The 20,448-nt window shown below is 43.1% G+C and overlaps 1 protein-coding gene across 1 annotated transcript in view; it reads right to left on the bottom strand.

The window, feature by feature from the left end:
- LOC140930226 (uncharacterized) overlaps nt 1-20,448 on the bottom strand; it is a 63,352-nt gene that overhangs the window by 8,442 nt on the left and 34,462 nt on the right. The window contains exons 20-39 of the mRNA XM_073379891.1: nt 20,204-20,383; nt 19,304-19,360; nt 18,078-18,229; nt 16,506-16,801; nt 15,194-15,352; nt 14,174-14,241; nt 12,537-13,796; nt 11,284-11,889; nt 10,558-10,936; nt 9,223-9,488; nt 8,090-8,401; nt 7,444-7,684; nt 6,589-6,743; nt 6,245-6,445; nt 5,341-5,400; nt 4,582-4,692; nt 3,271-3,384; nt 2,630-2,705; nt 1,680-1,851; nt 512-798 (exon numbers count right to left, since the gene is read on the bottom strand). Coding sequence (XP_073235992.1) covers nt 512-798; nt 1,680-1,851; nt 2,630-2,705; nt 3,271-3,384; nt 4,582-4,692; nt 5,341-5,400; nt 6,245-6,445; nt 6,589-6,743; nt 7,444-7,684; nt 8,090-8,401; nt 9,223-9,488; nt 10,558-10,936; nt 11,284-11,889; nt 12,537-13,796; nt 14,174-14,241; nt 15,194-15,352; nt 16,506-16,801; nt 18,078-18,229; nt 19,304-19,360; nt 20,204-20,383 — 5,152 coding nt within the window. The remainder of the gene's footprint in view (nt 1-511; nt 799-1,679; nt 1,852-2,629; nt 2,706-3,270; nt 3,385-4,581; nt 4,693-5,340; nt 5,401-6,244; nt 6,446-6,588; nt 6,744-7,443; nt 7,685-8,089; nt 8,402-9,222; nt 9,489-10,557; nt 10,937-11,283; nt 11,890-12,536; nt 13,797-14,173; nt 14,242-15,193; nt 15,353-16,505; nt 16,802-18,077; nt 18,230-19,303; nt 19,361-20,203; nt 20,384-20,448) is intronic.

Genomic DNA, 20,448 nt, shown 5'->3' with positions numbered 1-20,448 from the left:
TGCTAAGGTAGAGTTGTAAAGAAGATACCAAAGATATTTCATCAAGGAGCACTAACCATAATAACTTTTTGACGATGTTTGCAGGCGTAGCATTAAAACAAAACTTCAAACTTCAAACTTCAATCCATGCCCATCCTTGCCATCCGCAGCAAAGGACGAAAGGAAACAGTTTCAATTCCTAAATACAGTCTTAAATAACAAAACTGCACCATCATCTTTGGAATTCAGCTGGCACTAAAACAAGTTTGAGCTTTTCACAAAGATAGCAGGTAGCGTGATGTTTACTGCTGTACTCTTTCACTTATTAGGTTTGCGTATTTTTCCTGTTAATTTAGTTTCTTTCCTTTATGAATTTAATTTTTTTTTATTTTCAGCCCGCAGTGAAAATAGGAAATAGTTTTGAATAGTTACAATAACATGTATTTGTAATTATTTTTTGTAAATAAGTATATACATAATATAATAAATAATAAAAAAAGTAGCCTGACGTTTTGTAAATCAAATTCCTCACCCAAAGCTTCTCCTTGCAGAACTTTCAATCTTTCCAGCTCAGTCTCGAGGGTTGATCGCGATATTCTTTCTCTCTCTAGCAGTAATTCCACATCTGTCTTGTCCTTCTTGGCTGCCGCTACCTGGCGTCGAAGAGTTTCAATGTCTTCGTGAAGCCGATTGCTCTCCTCCTTAGTGCGCTGTCTTTGAGTTTCCACAGCGTCCTGGTACTTCTTGGTGTTGGCTCGCTCTAGCTCCAAGGCTTGTGTTTGGTTCGAAAGACGCACCTTTTCTCCCTGAAGGCTTGTCCTGCAAGAAGATAAGTAAGCATTTCTAGTATTAAAAAACTTTTAAAGAAACTGTGCAACGCAAATAATCGGGTGAATGGCAAAGTTTATCAAAATATGCGTTGAAAAGGTTGCAAAACCAGACGTTTCAAGGGTGCTCCCCTTTATCTAGAGCTTTATCTATGTGCTTGGCGCAGTTTCGTCCTTCTCAGGACCCCTTTCGCCGGACTACGGTCAAAAATCCCGAGGAAGTCCTGGGTACGAGGCAGCGCAGTGTATTGGCTCAGAGCTCTGATTGGTTGATTTGATATTAAGCGCGTCTTCTGATTGCCAGAGTAATTTTTCTACCTTTGGGAGAGCAAGGGTAGGGCAGTAATCCCACCAGTGTGGCCCGGGTTCAAATACCGGCGTCGACGCTAGTATGTGGGTTTGTTGTTGGTTTTCTCCTTTGCTCCGAGTAGTCACCTAGCAAGCTCTCCAATTATGGCGAGCGAAGCGAGACGCAAGAGAACGCGCGACCGAGCGGCGAAGGAAAAGAAGAGCTCTGCCTTTCTTTCCCCGCACCTCACACTCACATCTCCTTTCGCGTGCTGCTCTCGTGGACTTCTCGCAACTCCTCCAAATGTAGAGCTTGCTCACAGGCTATGCTGCGAGAGGTTTTTCTCCGGGTACTCCGGTTTTCCCCTCTTCTAAAAAACAAACACTTCCAAATTCTAATTCGACCAGGAATGATAGACGAAGAACTACTTGGTGGATGTGCTACCCCTTAATCGTTATTTTTGTTTTTTTTATTTATAGTTTTACTTCACGCTACTCAATTAAAAAGTCCTTTTTTCCCTTTTATCTCTACCTATCACCGATACAAGACTATTATGAACAAATCTCTAAACATGATTAACTTACTTAAGTGACATGGCATGGACTTTTTCCTTTTCCAAAGCGTCCGTCATGTCGGCTTGCCGTCGCTTTTCTTTCGCAAGAGCATCCTTTAAATCTGCCACCAAACTTCGTTCTTTCTTGAGTAAGTTGTTCAGATCATTTTGTACATGCTCCGCGTGCTGGCTTTTTACAAGTACTAAAATAAAGGTTGGATATAGCTCAAAAATTTGTAGTTTTCGTTTTGAATGAAGTAGTAGCCTGGAACAGGATTAAATACCCGGGGGGTATTTACAGCAGTTAAAAGGGGATGAAAAGTTTTTAACTAGGTATGTGAAAGGGTACCATTTGTCAGTAAAAGGTATACGGGAGGGGTATCTTTTCTGTCAAAAATGATATACAAAAGGGTAAGGGGTTAGACCTTGGAGCGGAGCCTCCCCGTACAAAATTACGTTGAGTACCCCTCTTGGGATTAACTATCAAGTTCACAGACTCCCAATACTTTATGGAACTACAAAACTGTCATCAAACTTTTTAAAAATTTGTATCCTGAAAAATGGCAGAACAAAACTCCACAACTCTTCTAAGTCGCGTTTCATTTTTTTTAAAGAACCAACACTTTAGGAAGAAATTGGTCTTCATCGCCATACCAAATCGATGTGGAATTTATTCTTGCAGTTACATTGTATAATAAAAAATGGAATAATTGTTAGGAAATGAAAAAAAAACAAAACAAAACAAAAAACACGTCGATCCTACCGTAGGAGTGTTTAGTAGTTATATGTTATTGCTGGTGTGACCTTCGTTTAAGTTGTACTCATAACTTATTATTTTGGAGGCAACATTAGAATCTACAATTAACAAATTTACTATCCACAAGGATTTCGTTACCAACGAGCTTAAAGTAAAACACACGACGTGTGAATTGATAAATGAAACTTCAATGTAAAGCAAACAAATAATTGCTTTTCTCTTACACTGCGTTCTGATGTCTCTTTCTCTTTTGTTAGCTTCGTCCAGTTCGTTACGCAGGTGCTCCAGAAGATCTTGTTTCTAGAAATAAACAATTAAAAAAGATAGATCACATTATTGTCGTTGGTATTATATTTGTATCTTTTTTCAGCACAGGCTTGCTATTCACCATCGCCACATATATCAATACAGTAACAATTGTAACGATGATGACGATGACGATGGTGGTGGTGGTAGTGATGGTGACGATGATGATGATGATGATGGTGACGATGACGATGACGATGGTGGTGGTGGTAGTGATGGTGACGATGATGATGATGATGATGGTGACGATGACGATGACGATGGTGGTGGTGGTAGTGATGGTGACGATGATGATGATGATGATGGTGACGATGACGATGACGATGGTCATGATGATGATGATGGTAGTGGTGGTGGTGGTGGTGATGGACCTGGCAGGATTAGTAGTAGAATTCTTTTTATCGCTGGACTGGTCTGGCTGATCAGTTCTGACAAATGTTAAGCACCATAAGATACGAATCAATGACTAAACGGGAGGTTAATGTTTAAAATTGTTAGATCGCTGCACAGCAAAATGTTCTAAAAGGGATAATGCCTTTATCATCCATGTCTAAATTACCTGGTCGATCCGCGGTTTCATCACTGCAGACTTTCTAAGCTCTCGAATCTCTGAAATCAGAGAATCGCGATCCTTCTTGCGAAGCTCTTCCATGACTCGACCTGAAAGCTCATCCTTAGAAATCAACGAAATGAAAGGAGTTACTTAAGATGTAATTAGAGGAGTAAGTGTATCATAGGCATCCGAGCCGAGTTTCCCAAAAAACCAACCATACCAACGACGAGTTTTAGCGCAACACAGCGTTGCAAAATTGTTGCGACATTGTTTTGAACGGCTGGAAGATCGTTCCAACATTAATATTGCAACCCTGTGTTGCGCATAAAATCGTCGTTGTCAGTTAGCCTGCGAGCAAGCTCTGCAGGGCGCTCTGGCGGAGGGGCGGAAAAAGGAAGGAGAGCTTGCAACTACGTCTCTGGAATTTGAATTCCGCCTCCAATTCTCCTGTGGCTCCCCGCCGACTGAGTTGTCTCAGACGTAGTTCCAAGCTCTCTTTCCTTTTCCCACCCCGCCGCCAGAGCGCTCCGGGGAGCTTACAAGCAGGCTAATGTGAGTGGTTCCGTGAAACATCACCGCGATTGGCACCGTTGCTGCACAACCAATCAACAAAGTCACCGAACGGAGATCAGCAGTAAGCGTCCGAAATTAAGCCTGCGTGGCAGGAGTCGAAGGGGGATGGGGAGGAAGAGGGAAAAGAAGGCGGATTGCGTTTTTCTACCCCTCCCCCTCCAATTCCCCCTTTTGCTTCTTCCACGCAGGCTAGTCAAAACATCGCGATCATTAAGCCATTCCCGAGTTCAAAAACTAAGTGCAAAACCTTTCTTGTGAAAATGAGTTTAATTTGCGTGAGAAAAAAAGTCATATCAATGGCTTTGCACTTAGTCTCGCTTTGAAACAGAGACTTGGGGCATCTCACACATTGTAATTTTTGTAATTGTAATTTGTTTACCCACGGAATACTTTGGAGTTCATAACAACTCGTTGAAACGTGTCCGTGCGTTCTAGATCGAATTGGAATTTGAAAGTGTTGGTTTTTAAGCAGAAGATAAAACCGGAGTACCCGGAGAAAAACCTTCAGGAGCAAGGGAGAGAGCAACAGCAAACTCAACCCACATATGACGTCGACGCCAGGATTCTAACCCGGGCTACATTGGTGGGAGGCGACTGCTCTCACCCCTGCGCCACTCTTGCTTCGCGAAAAAAAAAAAGGCTACTGCAAAGTGACCCTGACGAGAAATACCATCAACTAGGCTGTAACATTCAAGCTACGATTAACAACTTATCCTCAGTTACATCACAAGGGAAGCTCTATACCTGCGTTTGTATTTGATCTCGCAGCAAACCTGCGTCCGAAGCGTCATGACCATTCATAAGCTGAGAAGTCCGCAGTTCAGCGACCAAAACATCTCGATCTTTCTCGAAAACCTACACGATAAATAACCACAAGAACAATCAAGTAAACCATCGAAAAATACACCAGTATAGGGAGCGTCACCCTGCGGACAGAACCTCCTGTTGTGTTCTTGAATGAGGAAGAGGAAAGGAGCCCGAACATCTGGACTAGTCAATCTTGTTTTGCCTTGTCACACTGGTTTTCCGAGTGCGAGCATCCGTTTTTTAATAAAATGGCCATAGCTGGTCCGCTGTACCAAGCGGACGGCTATTAGGCCTCCATTCGCCACTTTGAGGTTGCGCGGGAGACTGGGTCGAGATGTTTGTCAAAGTGCATTGTGGGACTGTTTTGGAGGACGCATTCCAACATGGCCGTAAATTCGCCGCCCAGAACAGTCCCACAATGCACTTGGACAACCATCTCGACCCAGTCTCCCGCGCAACCTCAAAGTGACGAATAGGCCGCTTCCGAGTTCCAAAAACCCTCACTTTCAAAATGAGGCCAAGTACACAACCTTTCTTGTCAAAATGAGTTATATTTGCATGAGAATGAAAAATCATTTCCATATCAAAGGCTGAACACTTAACCTCGTTTTGATACAGAGGCCCGGGGGAACTCGGAAGTGGCCTATTACCGCCACTGAGAACCAACATATAATCAGCGAACACAGAATTACTAACCTTTTTTACAGCGTCGAGTAGAACTGATCGCCAGTCATTTTCCACAGGAAGTTTAGAGGGCTAAGAATAGCGGATATTAAAAGAATTATTAGACACGTCAGTTCAATATACACAGTCTAATCAGGAAGTCATCTGCTCAATTATGTTTACCGCGCTATACACGGATAATGTTTAGAAAATCGATTTTTGCAACGATTTTAGCGGTATCTGTCTGCAGATGTAAAAACAGGGGTATTTTGAGCAGCAATCACAGCGTTTATGCGCATTGCTTGTAAACAAATGTGCAAACAGAAATTTGAAGTTTTAAACTAAAATCGCCTCTAAGTTAAACTAAAGTTTGATCATAATTGAAAGCGCGACGATTGGCTGAGGTAAATCGAGCTGAAATCGCTAAAGGTTGACATGCACGCCATTAGCTCGCCCTTCTTGTCGCGAGAAAAATCGCGCCACAAAACCCCCTGCTTAATTTTAATCACGGTCTTAAAACTAGCATTTTAAAAGGGTGAGAGCCCTTGAAGAGGTATCGTAAATAGGGACTTGACGATCCGAGGACACGATGGCAGCAAAAACGACTCTAAAAAAATTAATTTACGTTCTTCCAGTCTAACAATCGCGATTCTTCCTACCCATTTACTTTATCAAAAGTAGGCGAACCCCTTTGGAGTTGAATTCCTAAGCTCCCTATCCCAGTTTAGAAAGAGGAATAAAATTTCGTCATCGCTTAATTACGTCCTCCATAAAATGTAAAATTAGGCCATTTCAGTTAGCAGTTATTCAAAAACAGCAAAGAAATGTACAAAAAAGTGTGATGCACGTGCAAAGTTGTTTTGCCTTCTAAACCTATTGTTTTTTGACGTTCTCGTTACCATCGCGTCGTCGGATCGTAAAGTCCCTAATTTCTTACCGAGGACGCCTTTCCAGCCTGAACAACAAGATTTTTGTACGATTTGATAGCTTCAAGCAGAGCCTGTTTTTCCGCTGACCATGAAGACTGCAGAGACGTTACATCCGGGCTTGCCAGTGAGCGATCTTTGACTGGAGTCGATACTGCACTTATGAGGGACTGGATAGTTTCAGCCTCGGTATGAAGATTATTAAGAAGACCCTAGGGATTAAAAAAACGTGCGTCATTATTTAGATGCAAGGCGCCAGCCTCCCTACGGGCTATGACACAAAAACGCCGCTGTGCAGGAGATAGCGCCGGCTTTCCAAACAAAAATATAGATCGATACGAAAGAGAAGGTTTACCTCAATAGCAGTTTGAGACCTTCGAGGTGAAGTAGCTGGGGACTTGAGTAAAGCTTGTCGGGCCAGGTGACCCACAAGTTCATTATCAAGCTGTTCATTCTGATCCAGTGCTGAGCCAAGGCGCATGCGCATCTCTGGAGATGCAGAATCGATGCCTGAAGAGGTAAAATAAAGACTGGGTAGTTACGATTTACATTTACAGATATTCTGGTTGAAAAATCAAATGGTTCGCATCATTCCCTTTGGGAAGCTTCAGAAAACATGGCCTGTGATTTGAGGGGATGCAATTTTTTTCTTTATAGTCTGTTCAGCTGATTTGGATATACATTGTGATGGGTCTTTCTCCCACCACGTTAAATTTTATAGCTTTATGAATCCACCCGGGTGGTTTGTGTCAATGGTAAGCACCCTTTGTTTACTGGTCGCCTATGAATGGTTTTGCGATGGAACGTTCAAACATCACATCGTAGAACCGCTAATGTCTATCTGAAAAACGCAAGCTGGGAGACCAAAGACCACTATGGGTGCAGGGGAGGGGAGGGGAGGGGAGGGGAGGGGAGCAGGTAGCCATCCGCTCCCCAACATTCATACTCCGAGTAGTTTTGCCCTCTCCCCAGATTACTATCGCTAAATGATCCACAATAGCGTCTTCGCGATCGAGCGCGATTTGTCGATGACCCAAGCGCTTATTTTGCGTAGTTCTAACTTCTGCTTCTGTGGAAAAAATCCTATCATGTTACTTCTCAAATAAAAACGCTTTAGCAGTAGTTTTACAAGGTGCTTTTCACCATTTTACAAAATGATATTGTGGATTTTTCGTCAACTTTGAGTTTGATCCTCCAGATATATACTCACCAGATATACTTAGGAGCCGTTCAATCTCCCGTTGATGATCCTGACGCATTCTGTTGACCTGATCATTGTGCGTTGTTAAGAGTTCTTGTCGCAGATTATTCATACTTGCCAAACTTTTCATCTCTAGTTTCTCCTTGACTTGCTTCACGTCACGCAGGCGCCTTTGCTCTTCGTTCTCTTTCACTGCGACGAGCTGGTTCTCGAACTGCCGTTTGAGATTTTCTTCCACGCTTTTAAGTTTCTAAAAAAAAATTAGGGATAAACAATCATCATCATCATCACTTGTTAAAACGCTTTATGCCCCGATATTTACATAGAATTTCTCTAGACTAATATTCATAGATTGTAGTTGAGAGAATGTGATAAAAGATCAAACTATTTCTCTCTGATGATCGTTTTATTAATTCTCATAACCTCTTCTCTGTTACTGTATGGATATTGTTAGGAGAACATTGAAGTTAGTCTCCACAGGGATGTGCAGTTACCTTACTGTGAACCACAAAGATCAATTGAGGTTTGTGGGTATCTGACCACCTACCCCTCTCCTAAATCAACATTAACACTTATATCCCACGTAGGGCAAAATTGTGATTGAGGGGAGGGGTAGGTGGTCAGTTAGCCAAAAACCTCAATTGATCCAACTAACCTGCTGAAAGGCAATTTGTTGACTTGGACTCAGTGTATCCTCCGCCCCCGAGGGCACCCCCCTCTGGACGTTATTTAACTCGGCCTTCAGAGCGTTTACTTCATCTTGATGCACCCTCCTTAGGTCAGCGACAGCTGCCACGTGACTGTCCTCCTGGGATTTGAATCTGTCACGTAACTGATCCAACTCTGCTCGTAACGCAGTCAACTGGCGTGACTCGGCCAAAAGATTTCTTTGAATCTGCCCTTTTTCGTTTTCTTTAGTGCGAACTTCTTCTTGCACTTGATCCAACTCATTCTTTATCTTTTTCAGCTAGAAAGTAGTTAAAGTACGTGCTTCATTATTGAGGATTCACACCAAACTCAGTCACTTCCAGATAAAGGGGGCAATGTGAGTATGTCACGTTATTTTCTACACTATTTAAAACCTTAAAGCGAGTATTTTGTGCCAATTGTATTTCAAAAATAATGATCCAGTTTTGTTATTTAAGAGTATATTTAGGCACTGGAACTGTTTCTTGCCGTTTGCTGATACAGATGGCAAGGATGGACAGGGATTGAAGCTTGAAACTACGACGTGAAATTTCTAACTCAGCCGTTTTTTGGAGTACCCAAACAGCGGACGATTCTCTTTCTGAACTTGGATACGGTCCTCAAGAATTCAATCCCAGGAGAATTCGTCTACATTCGACAAATTGATTGAGTTGGAATAATCGCGCTTCAGTTTGAAGGAACGCCAATTTCCTTTCAGAGTGACATTGTCGCTTCAATCGCCGTTGAAATATTTTTAAACAAAGTGTCGATCTACACCCAAATCATTAGACCAAGAACCGAAGGACACAGTTGCCAAAAAATCAGAGCGAAAAACGAGGGAAATTGATAACGCGATGGTCAAAATAACCAAATGTAAAGGAGAAAAAAAAAATTTTTTCTCACCGGTGGTGCTAAACGCCAATAACTGAGCTTTTCGCTTATTTTTTTCTCTTCCATTCCTGGGTAAAATCTCTACATGCAGGTCATATTTTCGTCAAAACACTAGCTCGTGCGTAAACAAAGAGAGACTTGCGCGAGCCGAGTTCTGGAAACAAGCAAATACCGCGCGCGCTGTCACGTCACTTCCGGTTAGAGACAAACCTGCGCAGTGAGGAGTGTTCCAGCCTCTGATTCTCGCTCTCTGTCCGTCTTCTCTCGGCTCAACTCATCTTGAAGCATTTTGATCTTTTGCCCCTTTACACCCAGCTCCTCGTCTTTTCGTTTCACTTCCTCTTCTTTGGTGATCAGCAGTTCCTCTTTCTTCTTAAGCTTGTCCTCGTTATCGGCTATAACCTCCTCCATTTCTTTTACTCTTTCAGAAAGTTCATCAACCGCTCTTTGTTGCTGAATCAGAGCGTCTTCACTTCCTGTAATCCGGGATACAAGATTATTGAGCCAAGAAGCGCATGTCTTTATTAGCCTATGCGCACAATATTTTCTATTTTCGTTGCTTTCCAGGTCAAATTTAAGTCTGCGCGCAGACGAGTTACTTCCGGTGGAGGAGTTTACTAAGTAATTTTGCTTATAAATTTTGCGGATTTTCAGTTTTGCTAAACGCTTTAATTAAGCTTTTCGCTTACTCTTTTGCTCTTACAATCTCTACATGCATGTCAGATTTCCACGAAAAGTTGAAAACACCAGCTCTTGCGTGAACAAAGAGAAACTTGCGCGAGCCGCGATCTGGAAACAGGCACTGAACGCGCGCGCTGCTACGTCACTTACGGTTGGCGACAAACCGGTAGAAGCTTGTCAGCGCGAAAAGACTTTAATTTGAAGTGGAAAAGCTACGGAGCTACAATTTGCGATTCATAAAAGAAAATGCGTTTTGCAATCACAGTATTTCATTTAAACATTTCTAGCCGGATTTTTGAAAAAGTTACCGGCAAATGGACCTTTTCGTCCAACAGTTTTTTTTTCCCGCCAAATCTCCAAAGTAGCCACAAAAACTAAGAGTGCAACAATTGGTGTTTTTCTCTTCTCCTCCTTTCTTCCTCATCTCTCTCTTTTTCTCCTTTCCTTTTCCTTCGTTAGCGTGATTCTGGGGCTTATCGCGCCCAGAAAACTAGGCTCGATTTCCGCCGTCTCCCGGGTCCGGTCTTTCGGGGGATGAGTGCGGGCTCATTTTCCCGAACAGCGGCTGGTAATCGAGCCTACCACAAAACATGTCTTTTGACGACTCTTTTGACGCCTTTTCACTCAAATCACCGCAAATTTCGTTAGGCTGGTTTTCAAAAAATCGGCTCGATGTATAACACGAAGTGTTATAATAAATATGATGCAACGAAGGGAAAAAACTTAAAATGGGAGTGTGTTACTGTATTCTTTTTCAAATGTAATAATAATAGTAATAATGCTAAAAATGATGATGGTGGTGGTGGTGGTGGTGGTGGTAGTGGTGGTGATGATGATGATGATGATGATGACGATAATAATTACCTTTGAGCGCCATATCATATTCTTCCCTGTGTGGAGTTTCCTTTTTTCTCTCTTCCAATAGTAATTCCAGTTCTTTCATACGATCTTCGCGCTCATTAATCAAGTCTTCCTGCCCCTTTAGTTTGCTGTGTTGATCTTCGAGTAATTTCTGTTGTTCTTCCATCATCTGGTTCATTTCTTCCATTTGCTCGGTCAAGTTCTGCAATTCTTCTTCTTTCTTATCATGGGCCTCTTTAAAAGCGTCGAGCTGCTCGGCCAACGCTCGGGATTCCTGGTCTTTCCGATCGTACGCTTCGCGCTCGTCTCGGAGCATACGAACAGGAGTCGGGGTCTCATCGCGTTCCTCTCCATTTGCGTGTTTTACTCGGTTGAGCTGTTCCTAGAAGGGAAAACGAAACGATGTCGTTCTACATGCAAACTGGTAACGCCCAAGAAGCAGTAGCAGATCTTTAAACCCAGAGCGAAAATAGAAAATACTACTAAATCAGGGTAATTTTGTTCAACTCTACCACAGAGGAAATCCATTTTAACTAAGGCAAAAAAAAAAAATCCGATCATTTCCTTCAAGTTTCCACAATCATTGCTTTCTTTGGGGAAGAGGCGGGGGTTATCTCCTAAGACAGCGGAATTCTCGACCTCTATTTTACCTGAATCGTTTTTAACATTTAAACTTTGCCCTTAATTTTTGCGAATCGTCTCGTGTAACATCACCTTAAGAGCTAATACCTTAAGCGCGGAGATCTGGAGAAAGCTCTCATTCAGCTGCTTTTGTATGGCTCCTTTTTCCCGCTCCAGATCTTTCTGCGTCTCCTCACTAGTTTCCAGATCTTCTTGCAGCCTTTCCTTCAGCTCGTCCGCCGCCTTAAGAGCTTCTAATGCTTTGGTCAGTTCATCTTGCAAATCTTTTATCTGCGCTAACATGCCTAACTCCGTCTGGGATTTGGCGCTCAATTCTTTGTCTAACTCTTTATAGTTTTGCTCTGCCTCCTTCAACCGTGTTCGTAGGTCCTCAACTGTGGACTGCATTCCTTCCGTGGATTGTTTATCGACACTGATTTTTTCCACTAACTCGTTACACTTGGTAACCAAGCCGTCTCTCTCTGCACTTACTTGCTCCACCAGCTCCATGAGTTTGTTGGCTTCCGGTTCTTGGATGCTTTCCTCCAGGGCTTTCTTGTAGCTCTCGACTTGTCGTTCCAGCTCAGTGATTCTATCCTTGAGTTCCCGCGTATCTCCGCCAGATTGCTGAGAATCCCCGCCATCTGCCTGTCCTTCGACCCCCCATAATTCTTCCCCGTGTATTCCTCCTTCAACAGTTTCTACAGTGGTCACCTGTTCAAAGAGAAAATGAACAATAAAAGTATGAAACAATAAATTTACCAAAACGGACTGATTCAACGATAAGTCAACTATTTTAAATGAAGACATGATCGTCGCAGCGAACCAAAGGCCTCTGCGTTAGCGCTGCAGTGCTCTACCATTTGAGCTAGGAAGACCCAAACATCGGAAGTAGGCCAGTTTGTTGAGTTTATCTTAACCTGTGAAAGGAATGAATCATGAAGATGATGTGAACTGCAGAAATACAAAGTTTAAATGAAGATATGATCGTCGCAGTGGTTATTGCAATTAAAGCAATTGCAAATAAACCCGAAAAAAAATTTCGGGACTTCAGAGGGATTCGAACCCATGGCCTGTGCGTTAGTGCTGCAGTGCTCTACCATTTGAGCTATGAGGACCCATACATTGGAAGCAGGCCAATTCCTTTCACGGGCTAAGATGAACTCAACAAATTAACCGCTCAAAACGAGGTAACCATGCAACGTTTACAAAAACAAAGAAGTTGCAAGGCATATTCGGAGGGTGTTGGAGGACGTTTTTGAGCAAGTTGTGGTTAAAAAGAAATTGGGACAACCTGAAGAAAAACAAATCAGCGCTCTTGACAAGAAAAACAACAACAACAACGACAAAAACACAAAAACCTGTATCAAGGGCGCCTCGTTATGTAGTGAGGCAGCACGCTGCAGCTTGTCGATTTCCTGTCTGTCTTGTTCCCTCTCCTGCCTCAGCTGGCTCAGAAGCTCGTTTTGTTCTTCCACCTGCGCTTCAAGCGCTGGGATTTTCTCCAGATGAACCTGCGCCTTTTGGAGTAACTCCCTCTTCTTCTCTTGCTCCAGTTCGGCGCTTTCAAGCTTCTCAGTCATCTCCGCCACCTGGGCTCTCAGTTGTTGCAGCTCTTCGAACTCAGTCGTGTCTTCTCCTTTTGCTCTGGACAACTCAATCTTAAGCTCTTCCTTCTCATCCCACAGGCCTTGAACTGCTTCGCGGAACTCCTCAATAGCGTCTTTAAGTTTCTCATTCTCTTCTTCTAACTCAGTATTGCCTTCTCGTAGTTTTTCTACCTCCTTCTTTAAGCGATCATTTTCCTCAATAACTTCACCTTCAGAGCCAGTCATTTGAGATCGGTTCGCTTCCTTCTCTAAAGAGGACGCTTTCGAAGCTAGGGCCTCCTTCTCTTCTTTAAGGTTCTCGCACGCTTGTCGAAGCTCTTGTACTTTGGACTTGAGCTCTTCAGGGCCGTCTAGCTCGTCGAGATTCTGCTCCTCCAGCTTCAGGACTTTTTCCTCAAGATCTTTTTTCTCATTAGCGAGATGATCTACAGCTGCCTTGAGTGTTTCATTCTCCTCCAACAACTCATCACCCGACTCCTTCAAAACCTCCAACTCTTCAGCCAGCTCATCTCGTTCCTCTTTCAACGCGTTTATCTGCTTCTCGTACTCACTTTCCTCTTTCTTCTTATCAGCTACCTCCTGTGCCAGCCGCATTCTTGCTTCTTCTTGAAAAGTCTCCACTTCAGAGGACAGCAGTTGTTTAACTGTCTCGAGCTCTTGTTCCCGACATTTTGCTTCCTCCAGCGCTTTCTCAGCTTCCTCGATTTTGGTGTTGAGTTCTGCGTTTTCCTTTTCAACTTCTTTCAACTTTTCATCTGGCTCTCCCGCTTTCTCTTCGTCTTTCTGATCTTTTGCTTTAGCTTCGTCCTGAAGCCTGTCATTTTCGGCTGCCATACTTTCCATTTGTTCATTTGCCTTATTGAGTTCATTCTGTAGACGTTCCTTCTCCTCTAACTCCTCTTTCAGTCGCGCCATTAATTCCTCTTGGGCAGCCATTACCTGCTCAAGTTGTTCGTTGCGTTGAATTGTAATGTCATGTAGTTCTTTCTGAGCAATTCGAGCTTGATTCCACTGTAAACAGACCACATAAAAAATGGAATCAGCGAGAAAGCAGACTACATGAATCTTAGATGACAAAGTTCGGTGCAAAGTTCAAAAGTCGGGGGAAAAAGAAAGTAAATAAAGAGAAAGCAAAAATAAATGAAATAAATAAATAAATAAATAAATAAAAGGTACAACAATTGGAAATAATAGTAGTAAATGGTAAAACTATAAGTACGAGCCAGGAGTCGACCCTATGACCTTCTGATTACTGGTCCCGATGCTCTAACACTCAAAGCTACAGAAGACTCGTGGGAGCTAAGGCCACTAAACTAGTTTCATGTGAAAAACAACCCGTATACTGCTAGAACCAGAATGACGAAATTTCAATCAGGGAACAACAATACCTGTTTAGTTGTCATGGTAACTACATCCAGCAGTTTCTGCGCAGCTGCACTGACCCTGGCGCCGGAATCTTTAAAATTAAAAATAAAAAGTTTTATTCAAGGAGTGTTCGATTTTCAAAGGAAAACATAATACATCAACATGATTGGCTGAAGGCTCGTCGACACATCAAAAGAGGCGGAGCGGTTCGTGAGTCGGGAAGAAACAAGTAACGCTTCAGGCGAAATCGAATTGTTCACGCGTACTTTAAGTGTTGTAATGCACCCGACGGAACTAGGCACGGTACTAATAGCCGGTGGGAGCGGATGCAAAACTGTTAGTGCGTTTATTCCGAGACCGGTGCTAAAAGATCGGAGGGCCATTTTGGTTTCAAATGTACCGAGTGGGACATAGGTAGGAGTAAAAAAACTACCTAGGGGACGGGGGAAGGGGGAGGGGGTTGGGAGAAGGCGCCTCCCTCACCCTACTACTATAAGCCTCGGTGCTCCTTGGTAAACTGAAACCAAGATGGCCACAAGTTACAGCAAGCGTTTGATCTCGACGAACTAACGGAAAAACAGGGGATTGTACTGTAAATTTTCTGCGATAGAAAAGAGGAGATCTACGAACGAGCTACAGAACATAAAAGGGTATGCAATGGAAAAATTCCGCTTTTTCGTCTTGTTCTCTATCTGAGGGAAAAAACGCACGTAGTTTTTAACGCAGTGAGGGTTGAACTGTTATAAAGAGGTCCTTTGGCAGTGAGTTTACGCAACAGAACGGCAGAAAGAGGAGGACGGCAAAAGGGTTGTATGTGACAAACATGACAGGGCTATTACTGGCATGTTCTGCCCCGATCTCCACTAAATATCAATGTTTTTTTGGTCTTTTACAAAAATATCTTTTTAAAGAAAGTTGAGGTTTGAGGCAAATTTTTCTCAAACAAAATTATTGTCACGCTTGTCACGCAAGGTTTGCCGTCTTCGCTCTTCTTCCGTCCTGTTGTGTAAGTTCACTGAGAACGGCCCTCTAAAATATCGCACCTATTACAAGCTCCTCTGCCTGTTCGTCCAAGCTCGGCCCCTGGAACATGGTGTCGGTCTGTCTCTGGGACAGTTCGAGACCTTCATCGCTGAGCATTGACAAGTCAGTCTTACTGGTCAGCGTATTATCCTCAGATTCAGAAAGGTCAGCGGCTGCACCTAAGAGATGAAAAACGAGATTGTATAAGCTAAAGACTATCATGGGTCAGGTTCAGTTCACCAAACCAGTGAAAGGTGAAATACGCTGAGTCACGGCCAACTTAATTTCAAACCCAGAGATATACAGGGAAGTCTTTTGAAGGTGCTACGCCACACTATTCATTGGGGAGCTCAAGCAACGAGAACGGCAAACAACAGTTTTATATCAGCAAAACAACAACAACTTTGCACGTGCATTTGTACATTTTCTTTGCCGTCGTTGCACGACCACAACGTGAAAATGCGTAATTTCACGTTTTGTCGAGGACGGGAACACACGACAACAACTTTCGTTTTCTTTTCCTGGACTTTGATACAGTCTTTTAGAATTCAACTCCAAAAAAAATTGCCAACATTTGACGAATTAAACGAGATGGAATAAGCGTAATAAAGTTTTAGGCAGCGCCAATTCACTTTTTAAGTGACGTTTTCGTAGCCGTCGCCGTCCTTGTTGCCTTAAGCTCCCTCTTATTTTACAGGGGCAATGTCACGCTATATCCTATCTGTTTGAAAAGATTAAATGTGTCTCCCATCAATTGAATTCTAAACAAAATGGCCTTGTTTTGTTATTTAAGACTGTATTTAGGCATTGAAACTGTTTCCTGCCGTCTGTTGCTACGGATGTGGCAAGGATGGATATGGATTAAAACTTCAGAAAGTTCGGCCAACTTTTTCAAGCGACCTGCCTGCAAAAATCTCCAAAAATATTATGGTTTGTGCTTCCTGATGAAATTTGTTTGAGATCTTCTTCATAAGTCTACAGGAACATTTCGTGTATGGCGAAAGGCACTAAGTAATGACTTCAGCACAGAATTGACCTAAAACAGTGTTATCCTAGTAAGGCTGAGCATGATCGTCCGGGTGAACGTACTTCTGTTGTTGACAGTGACTGACGTTTCGACTACCCGTGCGCTAGTCATCTTCAGAGTCAAAGTGAGTTGTATCACGTCAGTTGATGGTATCAAACACTGGTTATCGACCTGATTGGTCAATTAAGTCCCAACGTTAATGGACGTAGAAACCCTTACTCGTTTTTTCGTCGTTACGTAAAGTTAAGAAAACGTTATGGAAGAAGCAGAATTTTTTAAAAGCAATTTTACTACGACATCCCCACCTCCAGCAGGTGTTCTGTGGTTGGCTGCGAGAGCACTGGGTCCAGCAGCGGGAGTGGAAGTTGGCAGCCCAGCCGGAAATGAGCTTTCAGGGCGACGGACAGAGTCGTTGGGGAACTGGGACTCGTGCAAGGTCCCCGATTCTAGAGGGAACTGGGTCAGTTGTTCCTCGGTTTGACTCGTCTCTTGAATGAGGTCCTCCAGCTTTTTGTTTATAGTCTCCTCAGTTGACGCTGCTTGTTTCACCACATCTGAGAGCAGTTTTAAAAGGCGTTCGTTTGTGCGGTTCAAGGCATTTCTGGAAGCAAAAGCAAAGAAACTTGGCGTAAATGTCGCGGTATTGGAACGCTATTGCATGGCAATGCGTTTGAAATGAAAGAATACCAACTTAAAATTGAACCACAACATAAACATCATAACAGCTCGCGTCTGTTTTTGTGGACGCGTATCAGTTCTTTCTCTCACACAGCTTATGAGAGGTTTTAAAAAACTGACCGCCATTGTTTTAAGCCGCGGCAGGATTAGCTCAGTCGGTAGAGCGCTTGACTGCAGAGCGGGAGGTCGCAGGTTCGATTCCCGGAGCCGGACCAATGCTCCTGGTCTTAAAATAACTGAAAAATAAAGGTACTGCCTTTGCCCTGCAAACGGCTAGTCCTTCGCGTGGCTCGGGTGACCACGGAAAATGGCGGTCTCTTCTTCAGTAGGAGACGTAAAAATAGTGTCCCCATTAATACTTTCGTGCTAAATACATTGACACTCGAATAAAGTGAACAGTTAATGTTCTTGTCCGTTGCACTCGAATTGATAAAAAAGAATGAAGGAGACAAGGCTAACGACTTAACGTCACCGTCCAATGGCGCCATCCCCTGAACTGGGACAAGGGCATTAGTTGCCCGTCGTTTTTGTTTGTTTGTTTGTTCGTTTTTTTTTTAATTTACGAGACCCTGGTAAGTGCTCCGACCGCCGATCTCCTAGCGTGCGCGAATGTTTTTGCTCGTGAAAGCGCCATGTTGAAACTCCAAAAAAAGAGGAGGAAATGGGTTACTATTTCTACTCTCCCCAATCGTCCTCTGTCATAAAATCAAAGATGACGGCTAAACAATACGAACATAAACAAGCAGCTTTTGCGCGCCCAAAATACGCCTGCACTGCAGGCCGCTGGCCTCCCGCTCAGTAGACATGCGCCCTACCAACCAACCAATCATTGGCCGGTGGTTAAAAGACAGTTTAAGAGTCATGAAAATGCCAACCTTGGTAGTTGTTTATACGAAGTAATCACAAAAAGACCTTAAACTAAGGGCCTGTTTACGTGAAGGTAGGTGAGGTAACCCTCTTAGATGGGGCAACCTGCGTATCCTTATAATCTCTCACATGGTCACCCCACCTATCATATAAACGTGACTTAATTAAAATGAGAGATTATATGGACAGGCGGGTTACCCCACCTAAGCGGGTTATCTTACCTACCTGGGGTCCCTCAACTCCGTGCCCCAAGTCACTGATCCCACTGACACCCGAGCCTATGAGTTTACATGACGGCTATACACTGAAAAGTCCTAAAAACAATGTCTCACCTCTCTGCAGCCAATCGCTCCACATCGGAGCGCAGCAAATCTGCGAGATTATCCTCTTCCTGATGTTCACGTTCGCGTCGAGACAGGATCAAGTTATACTCATCGGACTGCCGCTGTAGATCATTCTGAAGGCGAGCTTGTTCTGCTTCCATCTAAACAAAAGGAATGAAGTAGGCAGGGCTGGTTACCATTGACACAAACCACCCGGGCGGAAATCTTGTGCATAAAAAGGGGTATAATGCTTCAAACCCGCAAAAGCCTCATAACTGAAGTACGGGGTAGAACGGGGGGTGCTTACCATTTACACAAACCACCCGGGCGGAAATCTTGTGCATAAAAAAGGGTATAATGCTTCAAACCCGCAAAAGCCTCATGACTGAAGTACGGGGTAGAACCGGGGGTGCTTACCATTTACACAAACCACCCGGGAGGGAATCTTGTGCACAAACTTAAAACTATAAAATTTGACTAACTGGGAGAACGAACCGCTACAAAGTATATCCAAATCAGCTAAACAGACTAAAAAGAATAGAAAAATTGCATCACCGCAAATCACAGCCCATATTTTCTGAGGCTTCCCAAACCATTTGATTTTCAACCGGAATTTCCGGTTTTCCCATGGAAATCGTACGTACCCCAGGACTACCCACAAGGACAACTGGAGAAGTCGAAGGTGACCACGTTTCCGAGGGAGGAATGTCTAACTAAGGTCGTGAGCGATAATTTCTCACTACAGATTCTTTCCTGGTATCTGCTCTCTTCTCCAATTCGCCACTTTAGAAACGAGAAGGTAACTGGAGCCGAAATGCGTCCCGCAATTATTCTTAGCATCGCTACTGGGGACGCGCTGGTCAGCTTTTGACCAATTTTTTTCCTGTCTCTAGTAACCTTCCCAGAAGTCTTTGCTAAAGTTAACTCAGCCCAGTTCTCTCTCATTTCTGAAGTGGCCAATTCGCAAAAGATAGCTTTTTTCTGTCCCTACGGTCGCGTTGGGCGGGGCGACAAGGAAGCGCGCGAGGCAAACTGTTTATTACAATACAAGTTCTCCTTTCCTGTCCGATATGTTTCTCATAGAACTGTTACGGAGAATTTGTTAATATATCTTGAGTGATCATATCCTTAATTCTCCTGACCTCCCTGATTGTCTCACTTTTGAAATTAACTGGAGAAATTTGATAATAATCACTGCTGGACTTTAAGGGTTAAAGAAAAGTACACACACACACCTCCTTTATAAGAGACTGCTTCTCTTGGAGCTTGTTCAACAACTTTTCGCTCTCTTCCTAAGAAAATGGCAAAGAGAAAAAAAAAAATAAATCGAACAGCTGCAGAACCGTAGCCAAAACTAAAACGAAAAAGACGAAAACCCAAAAAAAATCATCAATGAAGACACTGTACCAAGGGGTTTCCGAATAAACGTTATTAAACAGGACACCAATTATCGTCATTCATCGTCCTGTTACGTTGCGCGTGCATTTTCAGCTGCTTTTAACCCTTTCACTGCCAGAGTGTTTGAGGGGGGTTTGTAAGGTGACTATAACTTTCGAGTCTATGGACGAGATCCTATGAAGTGACCATTCAGATGAAAGCTCTCTGCCTGTACTTTCACATGATGCCATTTGTTTCTTAAAATTTTAGAAAATGAAATTTGGAACTTTGGACGAAATTTGCCTTTGGCCACATTTGGCAATGAAAGGGTTAAACCAATGAAAAAAGGGGGACACCCTTGGAACGTCTAGTTTTCATCATTTTTCAAAGCGTACTTTGAAAAACGTTGACATTTACAAAATTTGTCGTCCATAACTCCCATATTACAGTATCTTGATGCAACAAAATACAACCTTCATGAGTTCATAACTGAAAACACAAGTGTTGGGCACCGATATCAAGCATGTACACGTGCCAAATGATTTTTATCATGTATTCTCGGAATGTTATTAGGGACCTTAAGAAACGAAAACGTTGATGTCCCGGTTTTTGTCCCCTAGCCCTAATTCATAACAAATCACGGCTACGAGACAAAAGAAATTGAGAATCAACTTAGGTTAAAAAATTTTCACCTGAATTTATTTTGACATGTGACATATACATGCTTTTAACTGACTAATACGGGGTAAATCTCCTACCCTTGTTCTCTCGATTTCAGCTATATATTCCTTTTCTTGACTCTTCAGATATTCCTGCAGCGTTTCCATCTCTTGTCGAAACTGCTGTTCCAGTTCGTCCACACTTTTTGCCTGCTGGGCTTCTAGTGCTGTGGCTTTCTCCTCCGCGGCAAGCAACTCTGATCGCACGCGCTCCAGCTCCTAACAATCAAAGTTGACAATTAATATGCACTTGGCCCCACGTTCTTCAATAGCAATCTTAAGAT

The sequence above is a fragment of the Porites lutea genome, chromosome 3 (assembly GCF_958299795.1).
Source record: "Porites lutea chromosome 3, jaPorLute2.1, whole genome shotgun sequence".
Lineage (NCBI taxonomy): Eukaryota > Metazoa > Cnidaria > Anthozoa > Scleractinia > Poritidae > Porites > Porites lutea.
The sequence above is the reverse complement of the archived record's forward strand: the minus strand, read 5'-3'. Positions and strand labels throughout refer to the sequence as shown.